The sequence below is a fragment of the Pyrus communis genome, chromosome 1 (genome assembly GCF_963583255.1).
Source record: "Pyrus communis chromosome 1, drPyrComm1.1, whole genome shotgun sequence".
Lineage (NCBI taxonomy): Eukaryota > Viridiplantae > Streptophyta > Magnoliopsida > Rosales > Rosaceae > Pyrus > Pyrus communis.
The window spans coordinates 5357129-5382998 of NC_084803.1; the positions used below are offsets into that span (position 1 = coordinate 5357129).

Genomic DNA, 25870 nt, shown 5'->3' on the forward strand with positions numbered 1-25870 from the left:
CACGATGGGTGTGGGTTGGTCAAGTGCTAAACGAACTGCCTCACTTAAAATTGAAAAAAAAAAAAAATGTTTGCCATTGTGTGTGGTCTTTTAAGAATTTCACAAAGATCTACATCCGTCATTCTTAGTTGTTCCTCCCTTATGAACGTTATTTCCAACTTCATTGTTGCATGAGACAACCCCTTCCCATTTTTTTATTTTTATTTTATATTATGAATCTTATGGTTTCTCTGTCGAGCACCTGATTTGTGGAAAGGTTAAGATCCGTAACTAAATTTTCGCAGTTTTGGGTTAATACTCATTTTTGTATTATGTTGATGCACAAAATCAGCTTGATTTTGGACCAACTAAATCTGATCATAAATCACACATACGAACAAGAACACAACGATATATCATGGTTCACCCCAAGTTGGGGCTACATCCACATTGGTGTAGATTCAATTTCACTATGTAAAATGAAGGTTACATTGTACATGAAAGCTTGTTGCTAGAGAGGTTAGGGTTTGCCATCTCCTAAAGTGAGGGTGAAAGATCCTTTATAGAACAAGAGTTTTCCTCTTCTCCTACTGTCCTACATACATCATGAGCTAAGTAGTCAGGTCCAAATATTAAAACCCCATCTATAGTACAACATATAACAATTTACAATTTAAAATTTGCTCACTTTAGTTTAATAAAATTAATTCATTTAATCGTGCGTATGAATCTTGCTCAACTACGCAAGAAATTAATAATTTTGTTTCGCATATAACTTATGACATATATAATTTATAAGACAATGTTACAAAATATTATAGTTCATCGGCTCTAATTAGATTGCAAGTTTTTTATTTTTTTATTTTATCAAAAACTAAGTTTGAAAAAACATAATTTGCCGAATTTTTGTCGTTCTTCTTTTGCCGAGCCACTCATATGCCTCTCATCCGGCTTTAAAACTCACGCTCAACAATATCATATAACTTCAAACTTCACTACCGACTATGTTTTTGGCGGAGAGGGGACGTTACTTGCACAAATAATAAACTCACAAACCACCAAAATTTACAACTTTAGTGATTAATCCATTCATTTGTCAACAAATACTCCAAAAAACAAATTATTATAAAAGGAAATAAATTAGTTAGAAAATCCCACTCCTCCCAACTAACCACGCGAAGCCCCGCAACCAAACACGCCCTTAAGTCTGTGCGAGTGAGTAAGCGTTCATTCAATTGGCTTTCACCCCAGCTGACACGCGTCCTTCTTTTAAATCATCAGGAAGCTACCTAACCCATTCTGTTAAGAAAACGACTTCCTCACCTGCCTCACCCCTTGACGACGTCACAAACCAATCAATTCCCTGTTTCCCTTTGAAAAATAAGTCAAACTTCGGTGTAGCTGCCGCTCTGGCACAGCGTCTTTGCGTCGGTCACGTAGCTCGCTCCCCCGCGGGTAAGCAGCCAACCTTTTTAACTGCCAAAATTCTTGCCTGCGGACCGCCACTAGGCAGGCGCCGTCGTTTTCCCGCTTACTCGTTTTCTATCTCCGTTTTCCCGGAGAGTGTGTTTAACGTTCTCTCTAGCAGCGTGAGATCCATCTGACCGTGTGATCACCTGCGCTCAACCCTACGAAACGTTAAGCGCGAACACCAATGCTAGTAAGTCGGTCACAAAAGACTCGCACACGATAACCAATAGTTGCCTTCCACGAACAAGATTTATGTGGAACCTGATGCAGGTTATCATTTCCTCGAACCTCCTCAACCTTCCCAAAAATCAATGAGGTTCCTGTTCCCCACCCTGTCCCCTCGTTCTTTCTCAGTTACAGAAGCGATTGCTAGGGTTGCCAGTGGGATTTCTTCAGGCCAATTCGCACACCAAAACGCAAAAATTCACACGCTGAATTCTGCGTTTTAGTGCATTCGAAAATTCCCTAAATTCCAGTTCGCTTCCCAGAAATTTCCCAATTCAATCTCATGAGTAATGACTCTCGCCACCACTGAATGGCTCGCCTCCGCCGTCCCACTCTCCTCATCGCATTCCTCTCCGCCCTGATAGCCTTAACTGCAAACCCTAGCCACCTCCTCCTCGCTTCCGTAGACGATGAGTTTACGATAACCGATTCCTCCGCCTCCGATTCCGATTCCTATCTCTTCCACCAAGACTACTCGCCGCCGGCTCCGCCACCTCCGCCGCCGCTCCCGCCGTCGGTATCGTGCATCGATGACCTCGGCGGCGTCGGCTCTCTGGATGCCACGTGTCAGATAGTCTCCGATTCGAACCTCACCAGCGATGTGTACATAACAGGGAAGGGCAGCTTTTATATCTTGCCCGGAGTGAGATTCGGCTGCACGATTCCTGGCTGCGCGATAATTATTAACATTACTGGCAACTTTAGTTTAGGCAGCAACGCGTCGCTTTTGGCTGGGGCTTTCGAGCTCACGGCGCACAATGCCAGCTTTCTCGAGGGCTCGGTGCTGAACACGACGGCGTTGGCGGGAAAGCCGCCGCCTCAGACGAGTGGGACTCCGCAGGGGATAGATGGGGCGGGAGGGGGACATGGAGGGCGGGGGGCGTCTTGTTTGGTGGACAAGAGGAAGCTTCCCGAGGACGTGTGGGGAGGGGATGCGTACTCGTGGTCATCACTGCAGAGGCCGGCTAGTTTTGGGAGCCGAGGCGGTTCGACCAGTAGGGAGGTAGATTATGGAGGTTTAGGGGGAGGGAGGGTGAGACTGCAAGTGAAGGAATTTCTGGTGGTGGAGGGGAGGGTTTTGGCTGAAGGAGGTGGCGGAGGGAATAGAGGTGGCGGTGGTTCTGGTGGCAGCATCTTCATTGAGGCTTATAAAATGTAATGTTCATCATCAATTCTCCTACATTTAAATTCTGTATTGGTTGTTTCTGTTAAATGAGCATGTTATGTTTTTATTCATATGTTGATGAGAATTGTAGGAGAGAGTAGATATAAGATTACTGTGGTTAAGACGAGTTTGAATTTATTTGTTCATATTAAGAATGTTACGGAAATGCAAGGGAACATAAAAGTTATGTACCATATACTTCGATACCTAACGTGATTATATCCTTGGTTTGGTTGAGTTTTTAGTTCGTTGAGGCAAGACAAATAGAGTGGAACATTGAAAGAACTGACAGAACATAAATTTTGATCGGTTGGAGTAAAATTTTACAATGCTACGTTGGGTTCGCCCAGATTTTGCTTATAGATGTCCGGGCAGATATATGTGCGTGTTTCAGTCACACATTGGTTGTACTTTTGATTCTTGACATGCATTCTAAAACTCTTGTTTAGTCTACATCCACGTCCTTGTCTTTTGGAATGGAGTTTTTGTGGATAAGTAAAGTGATGGAGAATGTGCTTGATCTTAAATTTTAGTTATATGTTTGAATTTGTGTTTTGATTGTTGTTTTCTACGCCGGTGACAAAAAAATGCTAGAAAAGTAACAACTGGGGTGCATGGTTTGTGAAACAAAACATGAACAATATATATTATTCAGGTGTGCTTCTTATGTGTGCATAGGTGCTTGTAAATGTGCCACCATGTTTCATCTCATTGTTCTCATGCCCCAAGTCCATGTGACTCTTGGTGTGATTGTGCTTTACATCTGCATCAACTTTTATCACTACAGATATTACTATGTGAATCTTATGCTGGGTGACCTATATGCCTTCTAAAGAATTCTGTTGTTATGAAGTGCAGGACTGGTAGTGGCAGGATAAGTGCTTGTGGTGGTGATGGTTATGCTGGTGGTGGCGGTGGAAGAGTGTCAGTTGATGTCTATAGCAGGCATGATGACCCCCAAATTTGTGTGCATGGTGAGACACCATGTGTTCTATCAGACGATAAATTATTATTTATTGTTATATTAATTTAAGTTATGATAATCTTAAAATGTAATTGTGTCAGCTTTTATGAAAGCCCTCCGGAAGAAGTTAAAAAAGTTGTTTTGGTGGTGATTACTTCTTGATGTGGAATGAGGGGATGTGACATAATTATCTCATTTTCAGGAGGAAATAGCTATGCTTGTCCAGAAAATGCAGGCGGGGCTGGGACTTTATATGATGCAGTTCCTCGAAGCCTTATTGTTAGCAATCATAACAAGTCAACAGATACAGAAACACTTCTTTTGGAGTTTCCTTATCAGCCTCTTTGGACAAATGTTTATATTCAGAATAAGGCTAGGGCCACTGTCCCATTGCTTTGGAGTCGTGTCCAGGTTTGTAACTTAAAACAACCTAAAATTTTTCTTCCTCCTCATTACAATTCCCAGCTTTGTGTATGGTTTATGTAAAAACACTTTCTTGTTGGATAAAGGGTGTTTTCTATTTAATAGCCCTTTCCTTACTTTCATATAGATTTCGATCTGGTTTAAAAGTTCGAGAGAATACAGGTGTCAATACCATAAAAAATTAAAATTTGAGGAAAAGATTCAGTCATCCATTGTTTCTGCACTGTACAGGTGCAAGGACAGATAAGCCTTTTGAGTGACGGTATGTTAAGCTTTGGACTTGAACATTATGCTTCATCAGAATTTGAGTTATTGGCTGAAGAATTGTTGATGAGCGACTCTGTAATCAAGGTAACTTGCAAATTAGTGGATTTCATTGTTTGCAGTTCCTTGTTATATTAGATGCAATCTTGTTGACATTTTTTTTTCAATTCCTTCAGATAATTTAATTTCACCTTGTACGAAGCCATATTTTTATTTATATTTTATTTTGAACTTGATATGATGCTATGGTATCCTGATTTTTGAACTTGACGCCTTTTTATTCCCTCCCTTTCTAATTTCAGGTGTATGGGGCCTTACGCATGACTGTAAAAATGTTCTTGATGTGGAATTCCAAGATACTCATAGATGGTGGGGGGGAAGAAGCTGTTGAGACATCCTCACTCGAGGCTAGCAACTTAGTTGTTCTCAGGGTAAGTTGCTTACTATCTCTTTGCATTTTGTGAAGTATGTCTTCGTTCATGGCAAGTAATCTTTCTTTATAATAGGGATCATCTGTGATACACTCTAATGCAAATCTGGGAGTTCATGGACAAGGTTTATTGAACTTGTCAGGACCTGGAGATGGGATTCAAGCACAACGTCTGGTTCTATCGCTATTCTACAGTATTCATGTGAGTGGTTTTTCTTGATGTCATAGCCTCAATGTCTAATCTTCTGTTTACATGTATGTCGTTGAACTGTTTATTCTTTTGTTCTAAAATTGATTAGCAGTTCTGGTCGCGCGAGCGCTTATGGATGCTTGTTCCTCTCATACTTTTTCCTTATGTAAATGGACTACGTTCTTTTTTATCAGTCGGTTGTTTGATCTAATCATGACATTTTATCAAGGGATTTGATAAGCCATCATCTTGGATCATTTATGTGCTGTAGCATGCCAGCAAATTCCATTTTCCCCCAATACATAATTATTTATTACTTCTTTTTCTTTATGAAGGTTGGGCCTGGATCTTTTTTGCGTGGTCCTTTAGAGAATGCCACAACTGATTCTGTGTAAGTTTGACTTGGGTTATTGTTGTTGAATCTTCTTCCCCAACCCCCAAAAATAAATGGGGAAATTTATATGGTCCTTTAGTCACGAGATTTTTCAATTTTCATTTTTCATAGGACACCAAAGCTTTATTGTGAAAACGAAGATTGTCCCTATGAGCTACTTCATCCACCTGAAGATTGCAATGTGAACTCATCCCTGTCCTTTACTCTTAAGGTGCGTATCATTTGAGCGATGCAGTAATGGGGCTCAGTAGTTAATTTGTGTATTCAAGCTTTACAGTCTCGTTACTTTTCTTTGTCAGGTATGCCGAGTTGAAGATATCATTATTGAAGGCCTCATAGAAGGATCTGTTGTTCATTTTCACCGGGCAAGGACCATTGCTATCCATTCTTATGGAGAAATAAGTGCATCAGGAATGGGTAAGATTTTGGGATCCCACCGTCCTATCCAAATTCCAACCCCAGAATACACGATGCAAAGTTTTAATGCTTGGAAATGATAATCCTTCTTGAATTACATATACATGCAGGTTGTGCTGGTGGTATTGGCAGTGGCAACATGTTAAGCAATGGAATTGGCAGTGGTGGGGGGCATGGAGGTAAAGGTGGGGCTGCATGTTATAATGGCAGTTGTGTTGAGGGTGGAATCTCATATGGGAATGCGAAGTTGCCTTGTGAACTTGGTAGTGGAAGTGGATATGACTTTTCAGTTGGCTTAACCGCTGGCGGTGGTATTATCGGTAAGCTTATGTTTGACTTGTATATTTTTACACTCAATTGAGTTAAAGTTACCATTTCCAATTCTTTTTCCCATTGTAATACATTGCATTTTCCAAACAGTAATGGGTTCTTTAGAACATCCCTTGTCAAGTTTGTCTGTTGAAGGCTCAATGACAGCTGATGGTGAAAGTTTTGAAGGGACTTCTGTGAAGGAAAAGTTTGCCCTTGCTGATAATACAACTGGAGGCCCTGGGGGTGGGTCTGGTGGAACTATACTTTTGTTCTTGCAAACACTAGACCTTGGTGAGACTGCCGTTCTTTCAAGTGTTGGGGGATATGGTAGTTCAATTGGTGGTGGTGGAGGTGGTGGTGGTGGAAGGATTCATTTTCATTGGTCAGATATTCCCACTGGAGATGTGTATCAGCCCATTGCAAGTGTGGACGGAAGCATCCTTGCAGGGTTTGTATTGTCTAGTTTGCTCTTATTTACTTACGGACTATTATGATTAGGACGCCACTTTAAAACCCTTTTGGAAGGGTATTATTTTGTGATCAACTCTCTGAGGAAGAAAAAAAGGAAGGGAAAGGAACAAATAATTTATTGGGTTTTAACTATACTGCAGGGGAGGGGTGGGTGGAGACCAGGGTGGTGCTGGAGAAAATGGAACAGTGACGGGTAAAGCTTGCCCAAAAGGTCTTTATGGGACCTTTTGTGAGGTACTCTCTCTCTCTCTCTCTCTCTCTCTCTCTCTCTCTCTCTCTCTCTCTCTCTCTCTCTCTCTCTCGCACACACACACGTGCACTCTTTGTAAGTCTATAAGTAAGAAATGAGTCGTACGGTAGGCAGTGATATTATTGCACTTTGAATGTTAATGATCGGTACTCTTATTTCTTTCTTTTTTAGGCATGTCCAGTTGGCACTTATAAGAATGCTATTGGGTCAGATAGAGCACTTTGTCATCATTGTCCTGCTACTGAGCTTCCCCTTCGTGCAATTTATATATCTGTCCGAGGTACTTCTATAACATTAGTGATTTATTACTTTATTAGGAGCTAGAATGCCTACTGCTTTTGAGTTTCTAATGGCATTGCGTCCTTTGATTTGTAGTCTGTTGAATTTTGTCTCCCGTACCCTATTAGTCATTACTTGTGGAAATCACGTCCAAAATGTTTGCAACTTCTGGTATCTAATCATGAAACCATTCTTTGTTCTCTTATCAGGTGGTGTTGCAGAGGCTCCTTGTCCTTACAAATGCATTTCAGACAGATATCACATGCCACACTGTTATACAGCTCTTGAAGAATTGATTTACACATTTGGTGGGCCTTGGCTGTTTGGTCTTCTTCTGATTGGGCTCCTCATCCTGTTGGCTTTGGTGCTCAGTGTTGCACGTATGAAATTGGTTGGTGTTGATGAATTACCAGGCCCTGCTCCCACTCAACATGGCTCACAAATAGACCACTCTTTCCCTTTCCTGGAGTCATTGAATGAGGTTTGATCTTGTATTATAGAACCTCTCTCTTTCTGTCCCTCTATCTCTTTCGCTCTCTTCCCTCACTTTTGAGATTAATAAGGTGGTATTGATATTGTAGGTTTTAGAAACAAACAGGGCTGAGGAGTCACAGAGCCATGTGCACCGGATGTATTTTATGGGTCCTAATACTTTTGGGGATCCTTGGCATTTGACTCACACTCCTCCAGAACAAATAAAAGAGATTGTGTGAGTTTAAGTTTTATATATCATCTATATACTGTCATTTTGGTATCCACTTGGAATTTCAAGGAACCTTAAAGTTATGGCCATTTTCTTAATATAAATTATTGATCTTAGTCTGCATTATAACAAATCAGAAAGATTATAGTTTGAAATATAGCATTCCCTCTGGCAGATATGAGGGGCCATTCAATACATTTGTCGATGGGATTAATTCCATAGCCACTTATCAATGGTGGGAGGGAGCAATGTACAGCATTCTCTCTATTCTTGCATACCCCCTTGCATGGTCATGGCAGCAGTGGCGCCGAAGACTGAAACTGCAACGTCTGCGTGAATTTGTTCGATCAGAGTATGATCATGCCTGCTTAAGGTCTTGCCGTTCGCGTGCTTTATATGAAGGGATTAAGGTTTGAATTTCATTATGGGTTCAGTGTTGAGGGTCATGAGTTAAATTTATACATTGTCTGTGATTAATTCCCTTCATATGATAGAAGGGTGCTTCAAACTAATTTACGTGCATTATGTGGACTTGGTTTTACATCCTGTAACCTTTGATGTAAATACTGTCAGGTAGCTGCAACTTCTGATTTAATGCTAGCATATATGGACTTCTTCCTTGGTGGTGATGAAAAGAGAACTGATCTTCCCCCTCGTTTACATCAAAGGTTTCCTATTTCATTACCTTTTGGAGGTGATGGAAGTTATATGGCTCCTTTCTCACTTCACAGTGATAATATTGTTACAAGCCTCATGAGTCAGGTTTGTTGATTGATGCTGACGAATCCAAAGCTCAGCTGGCTAAACTGATAATTTTTATGCTCTAGCTTCTAAAGTAGTTTATTAATCTTAGTGCTTTTTGTGTGCAGGCAGTCCCGCCGACTGCATGGTACCGTATGGTTGCTGGTTTGAATGCACAGTTGCGCTTAGTTTGCTGTGGGCGGCTAAGAGTTACGCTTCAGCCTGTCCTTAGGTGGCTAGAAAATTATGCCAATCCTGCTTTGAAGATTTATGGTGTACGTGTTGATCTTGCCTGGTTTCAGGCTACATCTTGTGGTTATTGTCATTATGGGCTCGTGGTGGATGCTCTTGAAGAAGACAGTGAACCTGCCTCTGTTGGAAGCATTGATGGAGCAATACGAACTGAAGAATCACGGTAATGGCTTCTAATGTTTAGAAAAGTACATACTTATTGACTCCTTTTCATTTAGACCCCTTCCTACTTCGTTCTTGTATTAGATAATTGTATGAACTGATTGTGGTGTAGTGAAAATTCTGTGCATGATTAGGAGTAAATACACACACACACACACACACACACGTCTTACAATATTGTCATTACGGTTTGATACCTTTGAGTAGGGGTTGGGAATCTCCGGATAGGGATGTAAAGAAGCATACCGCAAATTAAAAGATAAGAGGAAACTTGGAACAAAGATAGCATGCACAAGACATGCATGAACATGCAAACACAGTGATGTTTTGGTATAGGAAATGCAAAAATAATGGTATAGGCATAACATCGAATTGATAAGTCTGCATGCCTGTGTGATAATGTTTGAAGAGATTTAAGTAGTATAAAGCTCTGGTTCGAGTACTTATGTATTCAATACAGTTGGAGGCGAGCTGAGTCTGTCTTTCCTTTGACTTTCAGTGCAAATTACATAGAAGATTCATCTGGTCATTTGAGACAATCGCTCCTAAACCAGTCTCACAGAAGTGAAAATTTTATGAGGCCAAAAAGAGCATATGGAGGGATTATAGATGCTAACAACATACAAAAACTTGAGGAAAAGAGAGATATGTTTTATCTTCTCTCTTTTATACTTCATAATACCAAACCTGTTGGACACCAGGTATCTCTCATGCTTATATTAATTTGTCTTGGAGATTTCAAATTTCTCATTCTGAACATATACTTTTACGAACTGCAGGATCTCGTTGGTTTAGTCATCTCAATGCTTCTTTTAGGAGATTTTAGCTTAGTTTTGCTTACATTACTCCAGCTGTATTCATTTTCATTGGTGGACGTCTTTCTGGTTCTATTGATTATACCCCTTGGCATTATTCTCCCGTTTCCTGCTGGTATCAATGCTCTATTCAGTCATGGACCCAGACGTTCTGCTGGCCTTGCACGTCTACATGCTTTGTGGAACCTTACATCCTTGATTAATGTTGTAAGTTGCTATTTTTAACCCTCTGCTTCAAGTCTTTGGTCTGCTAGTAACATCTTTGGATTTGAAAGCTTCTTGTCTGGTTACTCGAATCTGGGTCCACTAATTTGTATTGTATGTTGGTCATTGGCAGGTGGTTGCTTTTGTTTGTGGTTACGTCCATTATAACACTCAATCAAGAAGTAGAAAACATCCCTTTCAACCCTGGAGTATTAGCATGTGAGGGGATCTCTCTCTGTGCCAAGAATTTCATTAGTTGAGAGATCGTAAGTTATATTTTATATTCGAGACACAATACTCAACTAACAGGATGTGTTTGTGTTGTCGGGTTGGTGGGTGCAGGGACGATAGTGAATGGTGGATTTTTCCTGCCGGTCTGCTGCTTTGTAAAGTTTTTCAGTCGCAGCTAATCAATTGGCATGTTGCGAATCTGGAGATTCAAGACCGTTCGTTGTACAGCAATGATTTTGAGCTCTTCTGGCAGTCGTGATGGCCGTGTTTAAGGAGAGGATAACTTATTTTCCACAATATCGTGCTTCTGGCAGTCGTGATGGCCGTGTACAGCAATGATTTTGAGCTCTTCTGGCTCTTTTTTTTGTAAGACATAATTGTTTTGTAGGTGAGGGAGTGACAATTTGACATAGGTTAGAAAAAAGAAAAGAAAGAAAAAATGTTGAAATATGAAGAGACACTGGTGGAAGTAAAAAGGAAATACAAGAGAGAGAGAAGGGAGGGTTATTTATGTAACCACATTTGGCAAGTCAGTTTTTTGTTGTTGTAAATAATAATTATACGCCCTCTTTCTCTACTACTTGGTTCTTCAGCCCTGACTTTTCAAGTGTAATTTGATTAGAAATCTAACCCCAAAAATAATTTGATTAGAGCTGGCTCCTGGCTGAGTAGCTGTGGGAGATTTCGATTGGAAGACGTTAACGGCAATCGTTGTTGAGAGCTGCTGCTGACTGATTGGTTCCCGAGAAAATAAATATGCACTCTGGTGGCTGCGGGATTCTGTAAGCCGTAATTGCAGCCTCTCATCGATCCTTCTTCTGTTTGGTTTCTCAGGAAGGCAAGAACGACTAGTCCTTCTTTCTTTTGGATTTTACCAAAATGCTGACGGAATTGTATTCCTTGATGAATCCAAAACGACAACGTCTTTTCTTCGCCGATTGTGGTGCCCCATTGGGTTGCTTATCTCTTGTTTGATTACTCTGGGGTTTAGTTTTTGAACCAACCAAACGTTTGATGAAATGCGCCAATGAAGATGAAGAAAGAACCACTGAAATTTGTTCTTCTGGTTCACCAGGTTCACGGAGCTATGCTTCGAATGCATATTCCTAATCTTGTGGTGCGTCAAAATATCATATCCTTATACTTACCTGTATTAACCGACTGACTACAATATTTACGTGTATCTCATTTCATTTCAATTAATGAATTTTGATATAAAAATGATATTAAGAAATTGACTACAATACTTAGCTGTATTTAATACTAAAGTTTCCCAAGCATTGAACGATTGATTTTTAAATTTCTTCCGGTTTTTTATTCAAGTTCCGTCTTTCCAAATCTCGGATGTTCTCCTGTCCGAAATTGCCACCTGGGGTGGTTGTGACGTTCCGACCTTCACGGCCGGTGACACTAGCAATCTCATACTAAATACGCTCCTCACCCGAGTAAAATGAAACCGGGTATAGATCTCCTGCTTTTGCTAGAAAACACTAACTTTCCTGCACCGTCGATTTTCGTAGGACCGCTGAGATTCACAATACTATAAATCTACACGGCAACAGGTAATTACGCCCAGAATTTTGAAAAACTTAGGCGCAAGTCCAGAGCGGGAGACCACGTGGCGACAGCTGGGAATTCGACCGTTGCGAAGTGCTTATTCAATCCCTTCTTTAGCAGTCCCTTTTCCTTCATTATTTCGCCCTCGCTTTCTCTCTCTCTCTCTCTTCCTCTCTCATGGCGATTGCTGCGGAGAACCAGGTCCCCCAAGAGAAGGTGAGAATCAAAGAAAAGCAAGTTTCAATTTTTGTAGCAGTTAGGGTTTATTGAGTTCCCCAATTCGGATTCTAGGGTTTTCATTTCATTTCGATTCTTTGGTTTTCCTCTGAGAAAGATATTTGCATGAATTTTTTTTTAAGAAGATTGTGGTTTCTTTAGGTTTATGTGAATTTTTAGATCGCACTTTCGAAATTCGAATTCGAGCCTCTGACTCTAGGGTTTTCTGATTCGAAGATTTAGGAATCTGGGGTCGGTCAATTAGCTTCATTTTTCCTAGAGTTCAAGAATTCAATGTTAGCCTCTGCTATTTTTTTGAACTTTTATTTAATTAATTTGTTTTGTTTGTTTTTAAGATCATTTTATAAAATGGGTTCGGTTTCAACAGGCTTCTTCGGAGGTTTCAGCGACGGAGACAAGAAGATGGACGCTCAATGACTTCGACATCGGAAAGCCTCTCGGACGAGGAAAGTTTGGTCACGTCTATTTGGCAAGAGAGAAAAGGGTATGCTCTTTTCTTCTTTATTATGGGTATGCATTTTGCAAATTTTGCGCTTTTCTGGCTGCTATATAATTTAATCCTCTGGTAATTGTGCTCATTTCATGGGAACTTCGGTGTGTACGCTTTAGGTTGCTTTGTTCTTGATATGTCGTTTCTTTGTTTGTTATGAAGATTGGCATAAATAGGTAGGTCTAATTTGGGAAGTTATGTTTATTTGCCACAAAAGGAACTACCTTAGAGAGATTTTGGTTTATTTATACGTATTCTTCTTTGCTTGCTTCCTTTCAGCTGTGGCCTAATTTGATCTATGTGTATCCCTTGCACAGAGCAATCACATTGTGGCACTTAAAGTCCTCTTCAAGAGCCAGCTGCAACAATCTCAGGTTGAACATCAGCTTCGTCGTGAAGTTGAAATACAAAGTCATCTCCGACATCCCAATATCCTACGCCTCTATGGCTACTTTTACGATCAGGTATTTTTCTCTTAAGGTCCTACTCATATCTTAACACCTTAAGCTTGTATGCTCAATGGAAGGAACGGTCATTAACCTTTCTCTGGAAATGCATTTTTTGCAGAAACGAGTTTATTTGATATTAGAATATGCTGCCAAAGGTGAACTATACAAGGAACTACAGAAGTGTAAATACTTCAGTGAAAGGCGTGCTGCCACTGTAAGTTGTTTTTATGCAGTGTTTATCAGAACACAAATACTTTACATTCTGGCTATGATACTGACGTGTGTCCATTTGTTGCATTGGCAGTATGTTGTATCATTAGCCAGGGCCCTTATATACTGCCATGGAAAGCACGTAATTCATAGAGATATCAAACCAGAAAACCTCCTAATTGGTGCTCAGGTGGTGACTCCCATTCATGCTATTATATGCTTCCTTTCATTTTTTTAGTATTGCATATTTGGTGTTTCTCAAATCAATGTGGATCTCCTTTGATAGGGTGAACTCAAGATAGCAGATTTTGGGTGGTCAGTACACACATTCAACCGCAGGCGGACCATGTGTGGCACCCTTGATTACCTCCCTCCAGAAATGGGTATGCTAATAAAAGAGACTTTATGTTCTTATGCAAATTCTTGGAGGACTTGTCTTTATTGATTTCACTTGCTATGTTACCATATGTTTGATTTCATGCTTTTGAAACAGTATATGTCCAAACTGATCATCTTTCACCATTATACCTTACTAACACTTCTGGGGTTGTGAAACTTGTCGTGATACAGTGGAGAGTGTAGAGCATGATGCTAGTGTGGATATCTGGAGCCTTGGCGTCCTCTGCTATGAGTTCCTATACGGAGTCCCACCTTTCGAGGCCAAGGAGCATTCGGACACATACAGAAGGTAAGGTGTAGACTGCAAAATGATTTAAGTTCACAAAATAACATTTGTCATCACTGAATATCCTATTCCCATTTAACTTGTATGTGTGGTGAGGAATTCTGCATAGTTACATCTTACACAAAGTAGCAAACACGAATCTGAAGATGCAATTTTTGGATATGTCACATTGTTAATATGGCTCTGCTATTTGTCTTCTCACAGGATTGTACAGGTGGACCTGAAGTTTCCTCCTAAACCAATTGTCTCTGCTCAGGCAAAGGACCTCATTAGTCAGGTTCTTTGCCCTTCAATCCGAGTACTTGGTATTCTTTGTTGCTTTAAAATAAAGGGGTTATTAGTAATGCCTGAATTGTTTTGCTTTGAAATGCAGATGCTTGTCAAGGATTCTGCTCAACGCCTCGCGTTACACAAGCTTCTTGAACATCCATGGATTGTTCAGAACGCCGAGCCCTCTGGCGTATATAGGATATAATCTTCGAATTCCCAACTGAGGAGATAATGGCAGTTGATTTTTATGTTCTATGTGATGTAATACTTCCTTGTATGAATCTATTGATATAATTTGTTTGTTAATAAAAATTCTTTGCTTTGCGCAACAATAGTTCCTTGTGAGTTAATTTAGCTGATAAGTAAGTTAATGCCCGCGATTTGTTGACATTTTTGCTTCCATTTTCGCTTGCTCAGTTTCTCCAATGCTTGCACGGCACGGAGGTGAACTCAGAGGCTTGTATGTTGGCATTGAAACGGCTCACTAAAACGTGCATGTAAAGGAAGTCACTGCCTCGCGATTTCTACGCTTGCCATGTAGTAGAGACAGTCCGATAGATTTTTAGAAATGAAAGAAATGAAAGTAAATAAAATTCGAGTACAATACTGATCTAGCAAAATGAAGTTCTGATCTAGCAATACTGATCTACCAATACATCGTTTTTTTCGTACAACTTGTTTAATTGAAAACTTTCAGATACAAGCAAACAATCAGTGCTCGATATATATTAGAAGTCAAAATTTGAGCTTCCATCATCCGAAATCTGGGGATGGTAAAGGGAAGAGCCACGTGTGTTTTCATGACATGCTGGGGATGTCTTTTGTTGCGAACTTGCTATCTTTACAGTTTTCCCCATCCAACATCTGAGTTGGAGGATCTTCATCTTCTTGGATTTCGGTGACATCTTTGGGGTTCAAGAAGCTCGGCTGGTTGGTTGAAGAAAGGAGTCGCGCCCACATCCTGTCAGTAATCACAACCTTGTTCTGCTTCTCTGTAATATGCTGCACATCGAAAATCAAACAGATCAATCACTGAGGGGTCTTAATTTCAAACTGTCGGATCAACATTTCTATTGAGATAAAGAGCATGAAATTTAAGATGCAGTTGAAGGTGAAAATAAAGAAACGATGACAACGTAAGAGATGAGAAACCTACATTGAAAGGAATATAAGAATGCCTTCCATTGACAGGCCCACATACAAAGCCTGTGTACCCTGCCATTGCTCCATGAACCGCACTTTGAGCAAGGAGTGTGCAGTAGACGTTGTCGGCTGCATTGCTTGGAATAGCCCGGATCATGTACGTAGGATCTGGAAAAACAATTTGACTGGTTAGATGCTATTTCAGACTTACTTTTGCTGAATTTTTGAATGGGGAAACAGAAACAACTAAAGGAGGCAAATCTAGCACCGCTGACCTATATACTTAAGATTAATGGCGAGCTTTTGCTGCCTTCCAAAGTGACTCTGAAACGTAAGCAAACAACAGTTAACCAAACAAAGGATGTTTAAATAGATTCATCAGTAAGATATCTGCATCAGCCCTGAGCTCCTCAGTTGCCAGTCGGGGATGAGATTTTACGTGCAAATGGAGAGTGACAAGGAACTTTAATGACAGCAGATTCTCAGATGGTCAAGACTCAAGAGAGAGTTGATATGATGTGCAGAAAAGAAAACAGGGAGAGAAAATAAAACCGAGAAAAGATTGCAAGGGATACCTTTATCCTCTCAGAAATCCATAACCCAACATCTTGAAGTAGCTTGTTTCCTGAAGCATCCTGCTGGTTCATAGATTGCAAGCTCTCTGACAGAAGATCTTGTCCTGCACCCTCAGCTATCACAATAACCATATGTCCATTTTCCTTGAGTCGTTTTTCAATGTACTCAAAAAGTCCACCTTTTCCTTCAAGATAGAAGGGGGACTCTGGAATCAAACAACAGTCGACATCTCGACTGGCAAGTGTAGCATACATAGCTATGAAACCTGCATCAGGAAGTCCAGTTTAAGTGAAAAGCTGTAAAGGCTGGTACCAAAACATAACTAGTATGAACAAAATTCTGTAATTTCTTCCCAATTAAATTTCATCCATTAGGATCTACATTTGCATGAGTCTGTGATATTGAAACATCTATAGGCACAGAATGAGAATATTTACCACTGTAGCGTCCCATTAGCTTCACAACACCAATACCGTTCTCAATACTTCCAGCTTCAACATGAGCTGCATTAATGGCACGTTGAGCCTCCTCAACTGCAGTATCAAAGCCAAAAGATCTGTCTATAACCTGAATGAAGAAAATAAAATTACTACCTGAAACAACAAAAGCAGAAACCAAAGTTAGAATCATATGTTCTGTATAATAAGTACCGGAATGTCATTGTCTATGGTTTTTGGAATTCCTGCAACAGAAACTTTGAGGCCACGCCGCCTAATTTCCTGCACAATGAGAACTAAACTGCTAAAGAAATAGTTGTGACATGAGAACAATGACGAACGAGTAAATTCTATATAACTTAAACTTCAATAGCAAAGAAACAAAAGAGATTGTAACATACAGATCATCAAGACAAGTCAGATACAGTTACACATGGAGTTATTCTTTTGTAAGACAAGCCACGATCAGTTAACATTGGCCTCAGTTATAAAATTCAAGGCGGCACATTTCTGTGAATATATCAAACTCTCATTGTTTCAGGGAGAGTAGTTTTACCTCATATATGACAGCTGCTCCTTTTTGAGTTCCATCACCTCCAATTATGTAAACCTGTATCACAAAACGCATGCCATGAGAATTCGTCTCTGTACCTTGGCTGTGTGATATTATGTTTGAATTTACTATATAAAGTTAATACGATGCAGAACGATAGTTAAAATGAACAAATCCTTACATGATTAATTCCACGATCCTGAATGCTGTCAACTATCTTTGCAGTATCATGTCCTCCTCGCGACGTACCAATGATGGTACCGCCACGCTTGTGGATGTCATTGACAACCTTGGGTGTCAAGGTAATGGTGTTTCGGGCATAGAAACCCTTGTATCCTCCCTGATATATGTCAATGTAGAATTTGTTAGTGAGACGTTATACTCCTATCTGTTTTACAGAAGCAGTTTCAGGCTATTTCCTTTCTCAATGTCAAAAAACATATTGAACCTCGAGACTATATCAATGTAAACACTCACGTCTATCCCAAGTACTTTCGAGACACCATACATGTGATAAAGTCCACACACAATTTCCCTGATCACCGTGTTGAGCCCCGGGCACAAACCACCACATGTTACAATACAAGCATGAACTTCAGCCGGGTTGAAATAAACCTGAACCAAACCAAAACACAAATCCATGTCACTCAAATACAATGCACATTTCTTAATATTGTTACTTCAGCAGCAATTCAGACAGCAAAAAATGTGATACCTTCTGGCGTGGTCCTGCTCGCCGGAAGTGTGTCCCTCTCGGACTATCCGTGTGAACAACAATCTATAAACCAGAGGAAAACCATAGCATTTCAAGCTCACATACACAAATAACAACCGAGCGCCAAAAACTATTAAATAAATATATAAAATTACAAAAGATTAATTAAAATTGCATGATTAATAAATAATACAAAATTTTAAAACAATCTGATCTACCCTACACTCTATATAAAATTACAAAAAACAAATTTGAGAAATATGAATAATTTATTAAATTTAAAAAAAAAACAGTAATTACCTTTTGAGCAACGGTGTCATCCACGTTAACAAAATACTGCCTAAAAAAAAGTATCATAAAAGAGTCAGTCTTTTGCATTGAATCAAATACCAAACAGAAGCAGAAATCATGGGTATGGATTAAATTTACGTACTTTACAACTGAATAAGCAGGATTGAATCGCAACGGATTGGGATAAGTCTGCACCCGCAACCAAACACCCCAAAAAATAAAATAAATTAATAAATAAATAAAATAAAACGAAAATGTAGATAAAAAAATTTTGAATTTAGAAAAAAGGGCGAGCGAGGAAGCTTTACAGGAAGATCGGACAAGTAATCGCAGAGATGGGGGACGTCTTCGAGCACGTAGCCGAAGTCGCCCTTGACCACCTTCATCTGCACGTTTCCGGGCGGATTCGAATCGCCCATTTGTAAATTTTTTATCTTTTTATTCTCTGACGGAAAACGTATGTAATTCGAAGGAAGCAGAAAAAATATCAGAGTGTACGAACAGAGGAAAGAGGGAAGGAGATTGGGGTTGATATGGTAAATTGGAGCGTGTGAAGGGGTATTTATATTCCGCAATGATTGTGCCCGCGAGTGACGGAGGGGGTAGTAAAATATCGGAAATGTGTTGACGACTCGTTACGGGGAAAGCAACGGCGTCGCGGTCAACACGAGCGATGCAGTTTCCGGTAGGCAGAAACAGGGGCGGGATTTTAGTGGCGGCTTTATTTTTTGGGCCGGAGGTTTATGTGAGGATCCGATACCAGGTTTTCCGTACGAAAACGGGGGGCGGGTTTAGTTAGCGGTAATTGTCCACTTTCGGCGGAAAGAGATCCTTCCCGGATCTCTCCTCCACAACCCAATGCAACTCTGACTGTACTGACTATTCTAGTCGGATAGGATAAATAATTGTCGGATAATACTGAATACTGATTAAATTAATCGCACGTTTGGTATTGTATCGGATTAATTTATGCATCGAATAATACGTCGGACTATAATAATTTTTTTTAATTCACAATAATTGTTGTTAAAATTAAAATAAAATAGGAAAAAAAAAACAGGACTCTTCTCAGTCGCATCTTCCTTCTTCACCATCTTCCTCGTGCATCAATCCCACCTTCGGCGACCGATTGCAGAGGAGTAGCGGCCAGGGTCAAGAACTCGGAGCCTATATTCGAATTCCTGTCCCCCTCCTTGTCGGAGCCTAGCTCCCTTCCTCATTGGAGCCCAAATCCGAATTGATATACCCCTCCTCGTCGGAGCCTAGCTCCCTTCCTCATCGTCCTTCTCGTTGTCGGAGTCTAGATCGGAAGAATTTGAATCATCATCTTCCTCGGAAGAATTTGTTGTCAGAAATCAAAGGCAAACAGAGAGGTGGGAGGTGTGTGTGCAAAGAAGGAGGGAGGAAGAGAGAGAGAGAAAAAAAACAAGATGGCGACGAAGATGAACCTGGAAGTAGACGAGAGATAGCAGGCGATGTGAGAGAGTTGAAGGAGAGTGCGTGAAAGAGGGAAAAAGTGAGCTAGTGTGAGCGAGAGAGATGCACCTGATTAAATAATACAGAGGTTTGGGTTGGGATAAACAAGCGGGTGTGAAGGGGATAAAAAAAGTGGGGCCGGATAAAATAATGCGGTGCTTATTTAAGACGAAGCTCACCAAACATCCGCTTCGTATTATTAGCACTATCCGGTGGTCTTATACGACGTGCCAAACGAGGCATCGAACATAAATTTGACTTAACGGTTAAAAACAAAAAAGTTAGTAAAAATTTTTAAAAGTTATAATAATTTTTAATTGTTCGATCAAATTTTAAAGGTTCAGATTACTTGATTCTTGAATTTAAAAGGAGAGATTTGGAGAGAATCTCTTTCCACTTTCGGCATCCTGGTTTTTGAACTAGGTGGTTTTTAAATGGTGTATAAATTAGACACAGTAAAAATTTAGTGGCCAGGGAATAATGTATAATTATCTTCTTTTTTTTTTTAAGTTAATACTGGAGTTTGAGCAAGTAGTTTATGACTCAATTGGTTAAGTGTATTTGTTTATGCATCTGATATCTTGTATTTGAATATGTCTTTTTGTAGTTTAGATAATTTAGTGTATATTATTATATCGTTTGTCAAGAAAAAAAAACTAGATAATTGAATTTCATAACACTCAATTACGATATTACTTAATATAGAAATAAGATACTGTCTTTTCTTTTTAGGTTAAAAGTTGTTTGTTCTGAGTTTTTTCAATCACTGCGTTTGAAGAGGAGGAATTCAAACTCAAAAAAAAAAAAATGTAATGACATGAGATCTCAATTGAAAATAAGTTAATTTTCTTTTACTGCGGTCAAAATAAGTTAAGTATCTAATCTCTACTAATTAATAAAATACTCATTATTAACCAAAATTTTATGAAATTATCAGATTAACTCTCTAATTAAAACAGAACATGAATAAGAAATATGGGATAAAAATGTAATTTCACATAACCAAATTTTATTTCTTTTTTTTTCAAAGCCTCACTAACATGTAATTCTAACACATCTTTAAAAAATAAAAAAAATAAAAAAAAAACTTCTTACTCCTACATTTTTTATCACTATCTTTCTCTCTCCTTTTATTTAAATCATGGAGTGTATAAAGAAGGCCACCGACGTTGTTTGCTTTTTTCCTTCTTTGTTTAAATCTAATTTTTTCGAATATATGTAAATTACAATGTCCCGGTACCACATGAGTAATGCTTTCCAAAATTAATTAATTTGGCCCACCACATAATTAGACCGACAAATATAAGATGGACGTGAACCCAATAGAAAAGGCATGGACCCGGTTCACACTGGATTCGGCAAGAAATCAATATGATACACTAACAGACAACTCACATCGCGCCACGTGTAACCTTTTTTGACAAACCCGCGAGGGAGGGAGGCATCCGAGATACTCATCTTCCATTCCCGTTGGATTCCAGAAACTTCCCTCCTTTCCACCGCAAAAGCATTCAACGCCTGACCACAGAAGAAGAAGATCAATCAGATTCACGGAACGATGTCGTGGCAGCAGTACGTCGACGACCACTTGATGTGCGATATCGACGGCAACAGCCTTACCACCGCCGCTATCCTCGGCCAAGACGGCAGCGTTTGGGCTCAGAGCGCTACTTTCCCTGCGGTTCGACTCTCTTTCTTTCCTTCGTGTTTATTTCGCTGTTTAAGTTCTAGATTTACTTCGTTCACTGGATCTGATCGATTTCGAAAAGTAGCTTTATCACTGACTGGTTCGGTCGATCAGTGTCTGAAGCGTATGATTTGTACTTGATAAAGAATTAATGAACTTAATTGAAGTGTTTATGTGGGTTTTGATGTGAATGTGATTAATTTGGAGGAATCGGTTCTTGATTTGAATCAATTTAAATGCTTGATTGATTTACTTTTACTGTGTTACTGTTTGGATTAGAGTGTGAATCGAAATGCTCAGAACAAATTGGTCGATTTTATTCTTTGTTAGTTTTCAGAATTTGTTGTTGATTGTTGTTATAGTTTAAGCCTGAGGAGATTGCTGCAATTCTTAAAGATTTCGACCAACCCGGAACGCTTGCCCCAACCGGATTATTCCTTGGTGGGACCAAGTATATGGTGATCCAAGGTGAACCCGGCGCTGTCATTCGAGGAAAGAAGGTGAGGAGGTTTTAGAATCCTGCTCTTATGTGATGATGCCATAGATACTATTATGCAGAACTCATTTGTCCCATGAATGTCGTTTTGATTGATTGCGGTTGAGTGTTGCTACTGCCTATAGAATTTTGCGTCGAAGATGGGGGATCTGGAAACCACATAATGCCGCTTTATAGGTGCAGATGTTTGATTTGTTTTTCTCTGTGATATTTCTGTTGACGTGATGTGTCTAATATATGCCAGGGTTCGGGTGGAATTACCATTAAGAAGACCAGCCAGGCCCTGTTAATCGGTATATATGATGAGCCTTTGACTCCTGGGCAGTGCAACATAGTTGTGGAGAGGCTGGGAGATTACCTTATCGAGCAGGGTCTCTAATTGCTTCGGTGAGTTGATTCTCTCCCCAGTTGTCTGCTCTTGCTGTTTTCATTTCCGGGTTTTTGGAGACGGGGCTTGCATCAACCGCAATTGACATTGTTTTCATCTTTTGTTTGGCAGTAGCTAGTTTATTTGAAGTTATGGTGAACTTGGTTTGAAAACAAAGTTGTTGCTGCTTGGGATGTGATGGATTTTATGTATGAAAACCGTTTGTCTTTGCGTTCTGGGATCTCTGGATATGGATTGTCGTGAATGATAGCGTTTTAATTTTGCAATTATTATCCAGCAAAGTTATTTTCTTCCTTTCACCGGAAACCATATGTAAGTGGTGTCGTTATCAATGGAAATGCCTTGTGTGAAACTGGTAGTTGCACCAAGTTTTTTGGTTTCTCGGAACATGAGTTGGGTGAAAGACACGGGAACAGGAAACATTTTTGCCTTTTCATTGTTTGACTGAAGATAGTGACCACTTTTGAGTAAGCTTGTGCATTTCCACCAAAGTCTGAACGGTTTTGGAAGCCGTTCGGTTTTGAATCCAAAACCGAAATTTCGAAATCTGAAAAAATTCCAAAAAAAATTGAATGGGAATTGAAATGTTTCCGAATCCAATCTGAAATTATCGGTTTGCTATGACCCCTCAAACTCTATATTTTAGTAAACGCAGTGAAATTGAAAATCAAATGATTTCATTTCCCATTCGTTGGAGGTAAACATGATGTTTCCCTTTGCTGCATCCCATAATCCAGAGAACTTGTTACTGCTTAACAATCTCCGCTCAACACTTGCTACCAGTAGTCATTGCAAGAACACTTCCCATCTTTGAAATGGTGGAACCGACTGCGATCGCGCACAACAATCTCTCGCTCAACAATTTTAGAGATTAGTTTCGTTGCATCGTGGCAATCGTGACAAACTCGCAAATTCTTCACGATTCGAATTGTGGTTCCAGGACTGGTACTAATCAGCCCGAATGCAATCGCTAGCCTCTCGCTGTGAACCAATAATGCATCCTCTTTCTCTTCTTCATCGATATTATGTAGGACTAAATCCGTCTTCGGTTTGTACCCAGCTAGCTTCATTTTCCTCCTTAGTTCTCTAATCATCGAATATATCTTGTCCATCTGAGGATGCGACAGGTCTCCCATGAAGAACTCATGAACTATGTTGTCCACCTCTATCCAGCTGCATCCAGGTGTTTTTGATACGCCTCTATCTCGCATTTGCAGCCTACATCTCGCTGCATCGTCTAGCCTACCCATTGACGTATATACATTAGCAAGATAAACATAGCTTCCAGAATGATCGGAATCTAGTTCAAGAATACGCTGAACTACACGTTCCCCTCTCTCACTATCTTTATAAATCCGGCAACCACCTAGCAATGCTCCCCAGACTATAACATTAGGCCGCATCGGCATTGTGTTGATCATATCCTCTGCTTCAATAAGGCGGCCGGCACGACTGAGAAGATCAACCACACATCCATAATGCTCAACCTTGGGAAGGATCCCGTATGCTTTGGCCATCAAATCAAAATACTCAAGCCCCTTATCTACCAAGCCAGCATGTGTACATGCTGTCAATAATCCCATAAAAGTGATGTCATTTGGCTTCACCCCATACTCAATCATTTTGTCGAAACACCCGAAAGCTTCATCAGCATGGCCATTCATGGCCAATCCAGTGATGATAATGCTCCAAGATATCACATCTCTCTCATGCATCTTGTTAAAAACTCGTTTAGCCTCAATTATGCAGCCGCACTTCGCATACATATCCGCCAATGCATTCCCCAAAAACAGACCTAATTCCATCCCATTCCGCCTTATAAACCGATCAATCCACTTCCCCAAGTCAAGAGCACCAAGGTGAGCGCAAGCAGACAGCACACTGATCAGCGTAACATCATTTGGTGTCACCCCACATCGCTGCATTTGCCTAAACATCTGAATAGCCTCAGCATACATCTCATTCTGTGCATACCCCGCAATTATTGCATTCCAAGAAACCACATTCCTCTCCGGCATCTCATCAAAAAGCCGCTGAGCCACCTCCAACTCACCTGCCTTCGCATACGCACTGATCATAGTCGACCAAGAAAACAAAGTCTTCTCTTCCATCCCATCAAACACCCACCTAGCCTTCTCAACCTGCCCACTCGAACAATACCCGGAAACCAAAGTGTTCCAGGAAACAACATCTCTCACAGACATATCATCAAACAGCTTCTGGGCAATCCCAAAATTACCCACCTTGAAATACATATCAGTTAGCGAATTCCTAACAAATAGATTGGATTCACACCCGTATTTCAAAACAAAGCAGTGAACTTTCTCGCCCTCCGCCACTCGTGCAATCCCGGCGCAGGCCTTGAGCACCGAAGTGAAGGTGTACTCGTCCGGGTCCGGAGCATCTGGCGAACCCAATTGCCGATTGAAAAAATATATCGTGTTTGGCCAGTCATTGTTTTGGGCGAATGCTTTGAGAAGGGCGTTGTAACAGAAAATATTCGGCGTTTTGAGGGGGTGGTTAAATACGAGTGCAGCGTGGCGGGTGTTGGCGTGGGCGGCAGAGACGCCGATGAGCTTGACGGCGATGATGTTTGGGTCGATGGAGGGGATTGGGTTGGTAAGGAGTTGGGCTTGGATTTGGTAGAGGTGGCGCATTGTAAGCTGGGTGGCGCATCTTAGCAGGAGGTTGGTGAGCTTGGGGTGGTTGTGCGGGTAGAGAATAGCCAGGGTGAGTTCGGACTGAGTCGCTAACTCGTTTGCTATGCGAGCGAACTTTCGGAGAAGACGACCGTTATATTTTTGGAACCGAAAAAGAGAGTGAAACAAAACCAACCAGCCTGCGCGCTTTGGGCCTAAAGCCCGTATTTTATCAAAATTTCATCGTAGGCCTATACCAAAGCCTGACTTATTATCGTTTATGAGATTTGGATTCAAAATCTCTTATAACATTATGAAAACTAAATGCTCGTAGATGAATAATACAATTCTTATTTGTGAAATTCAAACAAAGCAAAGACTAACTTAGATCTATCGAACCCAAACCCTAAGTAGAGCTATTTTTCATTATTTTAGACTAGAGATGCGATTTGGCCCAACGTGATCCTTTTGCAAACTTGATTCGACTTGACTCATTTTTTATCTTGTTCTGCCTGATTTGCGCGACATCTTAACTTTTTCTTTTGCACTTACATTGAAATGAATCCACAAAACCCTTTCGCATGTGAGAAGACTCGCCTACATTGTTGCAAATAAATGGTGAAACATATAGGTTTTACATAAAAATGGTCAAATTAAGATTCAAATCATATATATTTTATGCGATAGGATAAAGAGGTGAACATAAGAACTTTTTTATTCGGAAAATGATTAGAACTATAGAAACTTCAATTCTCCAATAAGAAAGTAGATGATTTAAGTAGACTGAAAATTCTAAACTCTAGAGTACATCAATGTTTGACATGCACAATCGAATTCAACAATTTTCTGCCATAACTTCAAACACAATATATAATCCAAAATTTCAGAAAGGAAGCAGTCATTTGCATCCAAAATTACCGATTCCCCTGACAGCCTAAGCCTATCACGGCATTCTCTGCCATAACTTCAAACACAATATATAATCCATTAAAAACCAAACATGCATGAGTCGGACAAAAGGCTGTGATCGAAATGTCGCGAGTAGTAAAAGTACTCGTAAAGTAGGATGAATGTGCAACAAAAGAGATCCTACAACAACAGGATTTCCCGTAGGATTTCTTCGGGGAATAAGTCGCAGCAGTATTGAAACTCCCCTCCGAATTTGAAGCTGGTGGTTTTTGCTTCAGGTAGATACTGAAACACGGTGGTGGCCCGGTCGTTCTTCCGAGT

The 25870-nt window shown here is 40.2% G+C and overlaps 5 protein-coding genes across 6 annotated transcripts; 3 read left to right on the forward strand and 2 right to left on the reverse strand.

Moving 5' to 3' along the window:
- The first annotated feature begins 1759 nt into the window (after positions 1-1759).
- On the forward strand, positions 1760-10916 carry LOC137710028 (uncharacterized). Its single transcript, XM_068448994.1, has 22 exons — positions 1760-2829; positions 3698-3813; positions 4006-4214; positions 4458-4577; positions 4793-4921; positions 4997-5122; positions 5446-5501; positions 5616-5715; positions 5804-5921; positions 6032-6241; positions 6342-6681; positions 6845-6938; positions 7126-7234; positions 7443-7714; positions 7815-7942; positions 8112-8346; positions 8510-8698; positions 8806-9092; positions 9591-9792; positions 9871-10113; positions 10244-10329; positions 10453-10916. Exons 1-22 carry the CDS (start codon positions 1985-1987, stop codon positions 10598-10600), a joined length of 4362 nt encoding a protein of 1453 aa, XP_068305095.1. The 5' UTR covers positions 1760-1984; the 3' UTR covers positions 10601-10916.
- Positions 10917-11984: 1068 nt separating this feature from the next.
- LOC137719053 (serine/threonine-protein kinase Aurora-2) lies at positions 11985-14580 on the forward strand. Its single transcript, XM_068458397.1, has 9 exons — positions 11985-12114; positions 12503-12619; positions 12943-13089; positions 13193-13288; positions 13379-13474; positions 13571-13667; positions 13855-13972; positions 14174-14246; positions 14343-14580. Exons 1-9 carry the CDS (start codon positions 12076-12078, stop codon positions 14442-14444), a joined length of 885 nt encoding a protein of 294 aa, XP_068314498.1. The 5' UTR covers positions 11985-12075; the 3' UTR covers positions 14445-14580.
- A 313-nt stretch (positions 14581-14893) lies between these two features.
- LOC137719036 (ATP-dependent 6-phosphofructokinase 6-like) lies at positions 14894-18798 on the reverse strand. Its single transcript, XM_068458396.1, has 13 exons — positions 18263-18798; positions 18097-18143; positions 17964-18003; positions 17664-17726; positions 17426-17563; positions 17130-17288; positions 16952-17005; positions 16609-16677; positions 16396-16525; positions 15958-16223; positions 15658-15706; positions 15396-15550; positions 14894-15241 (listed from the first exon to the last, which is right to left on the reverse strand). The coding sequence occupies exons 1-13, from the start codon at positions 18371-18373 to the stop codon at positions 15038-15040; spliced, it is 1485 nt and encodes a 494-aa protein (XP_068314497.1). The 5' UTR covers positions 18374-18798; the 3' UTR covers positions 14894-15037.
- Positions 18799-20857: 2059 nt separating this feature from the next.
- Positions 20858-22353, forward strand: LOC137719069 (profilin-3-like). 2 transcript variants are annotated; one of them, XM_068458399.1, is made up of 4 exons: positions 20858-21111; positions 21480-21617; positions 21858-22000; positions 22116-22353. In XM_068458399.1, exons 1-3 carry the CDS (start codon positions 20989-20991, stop codon positions 21990-21992), a joined length of 396 nt encoding a protein of 131 aa, XP_068314500.1. In that variant the 5' UTR covers positions 20858-20988; the 3' UTR covers positions 21993-22000; positions 22116-22353. The 2 variants fall into 2 exon arrangements, with proteins under 2 accessions (XP_068314500.1, XP_068314499.1); XM_068458398.1 differs by having other exon boundaries at positions 20863-21111; positions 22113-22353.
- Positions 22354-22454: 101 nt separating this feature from the next.
- Positions 22455-24826, reverse strand: LOC137719020 (pentatricopeptide repeat-containing protein At1g08070, chloroplastic-like). The gene has a single exon (XM_068458395.1). It carries the CDS (start codon positions 24656-24658, stop codon positions 22778-22780), a length of 1881 nt encoding a protein of 626 aa, XP_068314496.1. The 5' UTR covers positions 24659-24826; the 3' UTR covers positions 22455-22777.
- Positions 24827-25870: the final 1044 nt, after the last annotated feature.